General features: G+C 37.2%; 1 protein-coding gene across 1 annotated transcript; it reads right to left on the reverse strand.

The window, feature by feature from the left end:
- Nucleotides 1-215: 215 nt before the first annotated feature.
- LOC145988570 (uncharacterized) lies at nt 216-6,559 on the reverse strand. The gene is made up of 2 exons (XM_083123519.1): nt 6,173-6,559; nt 216-424 (listed from the first exon to the last, which is right to left on the reverse strand). The coding sequence occupies exons 1-2, from the start codon at nt 6,500-6,502 to the stop codon at nt 404-406; spliced, it is 351 nt and encodes a 116-aa protein (XP_082979645.1). The 5' UTR covers nt 6,503-6,559; the 3' UTR covers nt 216-403.
- Nucleotides 6,560-8,363: the final 1,804 nt, after the last annotated feature.

The raw sequence follows: 8,363 nt of genomic DNA on the forward strand, positions 1-8,363 counted from the left end.
TATGAAAGTCCTATATTTTAACCTTTTTTTTGCTAATGACATATTCAGGAGGTACTTGGGCCCCGTGAGTCCACCGTCTTAAATCCACCCTTGGGTGAATGAAGATTAAATTAAATTGATGAAGGACAAACAATGGCAGGAAAGCGACACAAAACAAGAATCATCAGGAATCTTCGGCATTGAGATAATTTCAAATTCATTAATTAATTTGATATTTACTCGATGTTCTTTTATTTGCAACTTGATCGTGGAAAAACATATGGTGTCTAAACTGTAGTGAAAATGCTTAAAATGTAGCATTCAGAATATTGGTATATTTTCTTGCTTGTTGCGTTTGAAATATTTCAAACTCCCTTCAGTAGAAATTTTGACAAGTAACGTCTCTTGTGTGAGAAAACCCGCTTTACGTCTCCTTGGTCCAGATCTGAAAGAACAGAAACAAGAATAAACATTACAATACAATCAAAGGAAGAAAATTACTATTAAACCTGCAACAACACTAGTATGCACTGCTCGCCGCCAGGAGCAACATTAGAGAAAATGGTTTTCATCGAAAACACGAGAGCTTGGTAGCTCGACACACATCCAGTCTGTAGTCGCATTCCTATGAGGCACGTTGCACATTGCTGCGTATCATAATCGATTGTTGCAATGGGTGCTCTGATATGCACTCACATGTCCACTTTATGCGCAAATAGGCTAATCGAGACTGGATCTACAGTTTAAAGTTGGATCCGAACCATTGTGCGCCGGCCTACCTGGAGGAGTGGTTAGCACTGTGGTTAGCGAAGTGCGCTGCAACGCCAGGGATCACGGGTTCGAATCCCAGCCTGGGCATGGTTTTGTCAGTGTCCATTCAATTCCATCGTATCATCACTCAACTTCGCGATTAGCCAAAAGTGGCAGAAAAGTGAAGTAAAATAAAGTCAATCAATCAAACCAAACCACTGTGAAATGTGCCTCCACCAGGGATCGAACCCGGGACCCCTTGATTAGAAGGAGACGACGTTACCACTTACATATCGAACATGATCTGTGATAAAGATGCCGTGAATACAACAGAGCAGCTCAAACCGAAGCTTGCAGGGCTCGCTCCACTATTTTCTCTTTTACTTTCGGTCGGTCTGTTGATTTTTTCTTCCCTTAAATTCAGAGTACGTACTGCTTACGAAGTGTTTGCGCACTGGGTAGATATTCAGCAAACTTCATACGTAAATGTCATTGCAAGAGAATAACACATTTGTGAAGGTGGAAAAGCTCTCGTCTAATTCCGCTCCTCGCGGCAAATAGTGCATACGTGCCTGCAATGTACACAAACAAAACCTTTCTGAAATTATCTCTTTATCAGTATCAATTTTGTACTTTGTACACCTAAATTCCACTAAAGGTGCAAATCGGGAACATCATTTATGGCAACCCTGTATAAGGTTTTCTTGACAGTCAAAACTTAGGCTAGATTTCAGGCTCAGGCTCGACCAATCACCCTCCCAGCTAAGAATTTCCCCTTTAATCTGTGCAGTAGATATGCGTAGCAACAAACATAATGCAGATAATTATTTCAGTACTATGGTTCCCATAGCAAGTTCGAAACACATTTTTTCTTAAGCGAAAGTTAGACCTCGCCGGGGAAAAATCCTCTAAACCACTGTGCAATGTGCCTCCACCAGGGATCGAACCCTGTGATATTCAAGGCTTCCGAATCGAACAGCTCCTAAGTAGCTTAGTGTCAGTTTGAAAGGCATTCTCCAAGCTTGAGGGTGCAGACGCACGATAGGAAAGCAGATGGTAGAAACCAAACGAAATATCAAAATTCTCACGCATTGAAATCGTGGCATGCGATTTCCCCATTCACACTTCTTGTACATGCAGTGTGATCAATAAAATGCTCAAGTAACACGGGTGGAATGGTGCTTTCGACAGTGTCAGTTGCAAAAAGACTAGGAGCAGCTTTTATAACACCAACTTGTAGCTACTGTTATTATTTTTTTTTTACTGGACCTTAGTAGTATAGATGTGAGTTAAGCTCGTTCGGTGTTTAGTATTTAGAACTAATTTGCATATATTTAGAACTAATTTACTTGTATTTAGAACTAATTTACATATATTTAGAACTAAATCAATTATTTTTATATGCATATTCATAAAACTTATAAATATATGTATATATAAATAACTGATTTAGTTCTAAATGTATGTGAATTAGTTCTAAATACAAGTAAATTAGTTCTAAATATATGCACATTAGTTATTCATAAATATGCATATGAAATAATTGATTTAGTTCTAAATTATTTCTAAATACAAGTATATTAGTTCTAAATATATGCAAATTAGTTCTAAATACTAAACACCGAACGAGCTTAACTCACATCTATTCTACTGACCTTCAAACCTTGCACTATTGTCGAGGTAAACCGCAAGAATGTCACATCTCCAGTTTGCTCAGAATTCGAATTTTTTTGTTGTAGGACAAAACAATAGTAATAATTATGATCATCAGATATGACACACTTCACAATTCATAGAATCATGTAGCGAAAGTTATGTTTGGAGAAGCACATAAACGTGACTATACATGACAATAAAAATCTCAAACTTCCAAAGGTAAAGGTGAAAGTTATTGATAAAAGAGAGGGCATTTGATATGGTACCTTGAACGTTTGTGATAAAGAAAAAGTAAGATAAATATGTATCTTTATATATTTTGATAAAAAATCTTTATCTGATATTATGGACACTAAGCAATATTATGTAAGTACAATACAACTTCACCTTTGGCCTACTTCATTTATTGTTGGGAATGTCTTTAGTAATTCCATTTACTTTCTTGTTACTAAGAAAAATAACGTGCTTTTATCTATTTATCATGAAATTTATTACTTTGCAAAAATATTATATGATTAGATCCCCCGACCGATGTAGTTTAGAAAGACTACAGGTGTGATGATTAGAAATTGTATCCTAATGATTATTTATCTAATTAAATAAGCCTAAGATAACAAAGTAATTAAGTAAATGTTCGTGTTTCATTACAAGAGTTGTTCAAAAGGTAATGCCCTACATTTTTTTAAATTGAGAACTGTTTCTTCGACATAAATGAAATTCACCATCAGCAAAGATACATGTTTCAGCTACATATTTTATTTTTCTACAATTCCTCCGTTCAATTATATGGCCAGTATCATTGCCAGGAAGCGGCTAAGTGAGTTATTACTTCTAAGAAGATGAACAGGATACACGGGAAGATGGTGAATATTTTCACGTAAAGTTGTAGTGGTTGGAAATCAAAGTATCAACATATGAATTGCATATAATAAATAAGTATATAGTAGTCCTTCTGTCACAAATTCGTGATCAATGGAATATTTTTATCGTCTTAAATATCTAAGAGTGTAATATTTCAAATGGAATAAGTTATGAAACTCGTGATCAATATTATTAATATTTCCTTTATTTCACTTACCATGTAGATTGGTATCTTATACTCTAATTTCACGCAATACAAGAATGTGTGAGACTTCTGTTTACAGTGTGTGAAATATGGATTCCTTGTTATATTACATGAAGTACACGCACACACATAAACATAGTTCAATAGCAAAACGCTTCAACTGAAATGCACAAATATCCATCCACCCAGTGGCGGCGATTAGGGGGCGAGGGGGGCAACTGCCTCTCATTTTTGCCACTTTTGCTCACGCACTATGCTAAACCTTATCTACAAAGGGAAAGTCAACTGTCCTTATCCCCCCTATTTTGGAACCCAATCGCTCCCACTGCATATACCCTGTTTTGCTGAATCTCTGCCTTGCAAATAATTACGCATATCTGAATATAACAATAATAGATCCATTACTGCACTGTGTATGTGTGTGGTCGTTGAGGATCCGAAGCGTGGTTTGATTTTTCATTTTTGTTTGCATTTTCCGTCCTTTCTTCTTTTATGTCATTTTTCAATATTTTTGCCTTTTTGTTGCATTTTTCATCATTTTTTTAGTTTCTTCTTGCTCCTTCTCTGTTGTTTCATGATTTTTAAATGCAAGGTTTAAATCAAGGTTATCTTTCAATAATTTAAAGGTCTTTGTTTTTTAGATTCTTTTTGGTCATCAACTTCCGAGACCTACTCATCACTGAAAGCTGATTAATGCGTTGAAGAAAGAAAGCATCTTCATGGATGCAGACTTTGGTAATTTTTGTTTCAAAACTAAAAAAGTTTACGTTACCTCTTAGTTTTCCATCCGATTCGAGCTACACTGGGCTAAAGGTGCAAGACAATATACTTTTGTTTGCGGATGACTGTAAACTCTTTAAGGAGATCTCATCGCATCATGACATGATGATTCTTCAAAATGCTCTCACAGAACTTGTTAAGTGGTGTCGTCAGTGGAATTTAGAACTAAACCCTCAGAAATGCTCTTTCCTAACTTATTCCCTAAAAAAGAACAAAGTGCTGTCTACTTATTCTATTGAAAATAATCCAATCCAAAACGTTTCCACCCAAAAGGTATTATCATGGATAAAAAACTCACTTTTAATAATCATATTATAGCTACCACTAAAAAAGCCATGCGCCTTCTCGGTCTTCTATACAGATTTAGCGAAATTCAAAACCCATCATCTCTTGCTTTATTCTTTAAATCTTTCATCTCGCCCATCCTTGAATACTGTTCCCCAATTTGGGCAATGGCCTCAAAAACCAATCTCACCAGAATAGATTCTGTTCTCAGTTTTTTTCTTGCAATTGTTCGCCATAGAATACCTTCCTTTCGACATGTATCCAAATCAGACACCATGGCTGCTCTGAATATTCACTCTCCATCCTTTCGTTGTGATCTAGCTGACATGAAATTTTTATACAAGATAATAAATGGCAAAATCAGAACAGATCTCCTAATCAGTGAATTCACACTTATGGTACCCCAAAAGCAAACGCGCAACCTGCAACTCTTCCACAACCCAACCACTAGGCTATCCCTTCTACAACGCTCCTTGTTTTACAGGCTCCCAGAAATCTACAACAAACTTCCCCTGAATGTAGATATTTTCCTTCCAGAACGTAATTTCTGTATATTACTGACCAACAACATGTAAATCTATCCCATCTTGTTATTGCTTTTATCTTTTGTTATTTTTTGTTACTACTTTATGTTGTTTCAGTGTAAAATGGCCATAAAGACTGTATCTGAAACTTTGAGTAAATAAATAAATAAATATCGTGTAGAGTATCAAGTGTTCCTCATAAGTACAGGAAGCACGTTGAAAACGCCGTTTTCTCACATCCCGAGAACCTACGTACATCATACATCTGTCCATAATCACTGATGAAAGAGAAGTAACAGTTGCTCTAAACTCTTCAAGCAAGAGGAAGAGCCACTGCCTCCGATGTATATTATTTTAACGAACATTTGATATGTCAATGTCATAGGGACCTGCTCTTTTTTGTCTTTGGAGGGCGCTGGGGCGGTGGGGGGATGTTCCTGCCTCACAAAATTCCTCAAGAAGAATTTTCTACTTCCAACAGATATCTTCGACGCCTGGATTCTAACAGGGGTCTTCCGCGTGGCAGTGAAAAAAAATAATATGATAGTGTAGATATTCTCAGAGAGGAGGAAGTGTACTTCTCATACCGGTTGTAAACGACTTGAGAAATGTAAAAAACTGAGAAATGATGATAAAACAATTGGGGAGTTTCATGATATCCCCATCTTTTTTTTAGTCCGATCGCTGGCTGTGTTTATCTAGGAAGACTTGCCTTGACAATATAATCCAGCTATGTTAATCTAGGAAGACTTGCCTTGACAATATAATCCAGCTATGTTAATCTAGGAAGACTTGCCTGGACAATATAATCCAGCTATGTTAATCTAGGAAGACTTGCCTGGACAATATGATCCAGCTATGTTAATCTAGGAAGACTTGCCTGGACAATATGATCCGGCTATGTTTATCTAGGAAGACTTGCCTTGACAATATAATCCAGCTATGTTAATCTAGGAAGACTTGCCTGGACAATATAATCCAGCTATGTTAATCTACGAAGACTTGCCTGGACAATATGATCCAGCTATGTTAATCTAGGAAGACTTGCCTCGACAATATGATCCAGCTATGTTAATCTAGGAAGACTTTCCTGGACAATATAATCCAGCTATGTTAATCTAGGAAGACTTGCCTTGACAATATAATCCAGCCTGCTCATAGAGTTGCAGTTGATGTGGATGGTGACGTAGGTGTCCTCCAATCCTCCATGTTGAAGATTGGGTGAACAATCGCCTACCTTGTCTTCCAGAGCAATCGCAACAATGGGCGAAGGGAACATCTCCTCCTCGGGGGGGAACCTTGTCGTCAAGGATGTCCCCAAGAGTGTCCCTGCTTTCTTCAGCTCCACGTTGGTCGTCGGGTAAGTGTCCGGGACAGTCCCGTACACGTACTGCCTGCTTCTTGGTGCGGGGACGGCATTCGCCGCTACCATTGTTAGAGCCAACACTAGAAGAATCTTCATTGTTGCGGATCTGTCTTACCTTAAACAGGAGGCGAAACTATAGTCAAGCGAGCTGTTTTCATTTGACGGTTATTTATATATCTGTCTTTGGAACTTGATAATGACAATGCTTGAAGTCCACTTGGAATTATCACCTACTGTTTGTTTAGAGATAACAAGCTGAAAGCTTGCTGAAGAAGTGTTTATCTACATCAATCTGCCTATTGAAATGATAATGATGAAAACAATTATCTCAATAACTTGTCCAAGGATTATCTACACACCGAACCTAAAATGCATTAATTGGCACAAATACGGGGTGGTCCAAAAAGGACTTTACGACTTTGTGTGTAAAAATTTACTCGGTAACATTACATAACTGGTTGTGGATCATTTTATAAGGAAATGCATCACGTTTGACTAGTGTTGTGGAATAGTTCCGAATTCCGTAAGCGACAACTATGTCTGCTTTCACAGGTCAAGAGCGATCTTGCTGTATGTTTTGGCCTCATCCACTTCCAACAAGATGCCGCACCACCTCACTGCCTCACCGAAGTCCGGGATATCTTCAATGCCCTATTTCCAGGTCGATGAATGAAACCCCAAAAGTAAAAATCGAGGGGTGTGAGATCAGGTGAAAGAGGTGGCCATACAAATGTCCCACCTCGGCCTATCCATTGATCTGGAAACCGGTTATTGAGTATATCCTGGACTTTGGTAAGGTAGTGAGGTGGTGGGGCATCTTGTTGAAGCGGATGCGGCCAAGACATACAGCGAGCTATCTCTTCGCCTGTGAAAGCAGTCATTTTTAATGAAACTGGCGAATGCGGTGGCGGAATTCGGTACTATTCCACAAGGCTAGTCAAAGTTGATGTATTTCCTTATAAAATGACACCATAACTAGTTCTGTAACGTTTTCCAATAAATTTTTACACAATTACAAATTTGTAAAGTCCTTTTTGGACCACCGTGACTCCAATGATACATTAGACTACTAATGATGAACTTTTGGTAGATTCGCGCAGTCAGCTGTAAATGTTCCCATAATTATTTGACTACTTAAACCGTAACCGTATTATTATTTGTAGTATTACTTCAATTATTCCATTTTCTTTACCCAATAATCGAACCTTTGTAATCATTTTCAAAGTTGTACAAAGAGAAAAATTATAATTGGAAGTCATTTTTAGGGGGTGTTTCCAATTGCCGATTTGGTCTTTCCCGAATTTATTTACTGGTTTCATTTGAAAATGAAACTTCTGCAGTGCCCCATTTTAGAGTGGCCTGAAAGAGAGCGGGTATCACCGCAACTTCCAGTAACCAGCCACCAGGTCTAGATATTCAATTCAATTCAATTTTTTTATTATTATTAAAGATCGAAGTTCAGCTTACACCTTTTCTGCCATATGATTTGTTATGCTCTATTTCCCTTCTAGGGAGAGTAACCTGCCTTGGCTCGACTTGTTACTTGTTTAGTTACTTCCCCAGGCAAAGTAATTAGCATAACACTTAAAAAACGAACAAAAACGATTCAATGGAATATAAAGACATAGAATAACTACCATATTCATTACCATGGATATTAGGGAAAACTCAGTTCATTTTTCTTGAATGATAGATCAGACGTTCTGTTTAAAAATATATAAAAATACTATTTATTTCGTTGCTTAAATATGTACGAAGAATTACATATGAAATAACCCCAAGTAAGAAATGACATGATCCTCTTTAATTGAAACACTTATATATATATATATAAGAGGTCAATTTTAGTAGCTAAACGCAAACATATTTAATTTGTCTACGTTTATTATTCATCAAAGGAGTCCATATTACTTAAACCTATTATACCACATTGCGGTTCAAGTTAGCTCACTTGATC

The sequence above is a fragment of the Lepisma saccharinum genome, chromosome 6 (assembly GCF_977018435.1).
Source record: "Lepisma saccharinum chromosome 6, izLepSacc3.1, whole genome shotgun sequence".
Lineage (NCBI taxonomy): Eukaryota > Metazoa > Arthropoda > Insecta > Zygentoma > Lepismatidae > Lepisma > Lepisma saccharinum.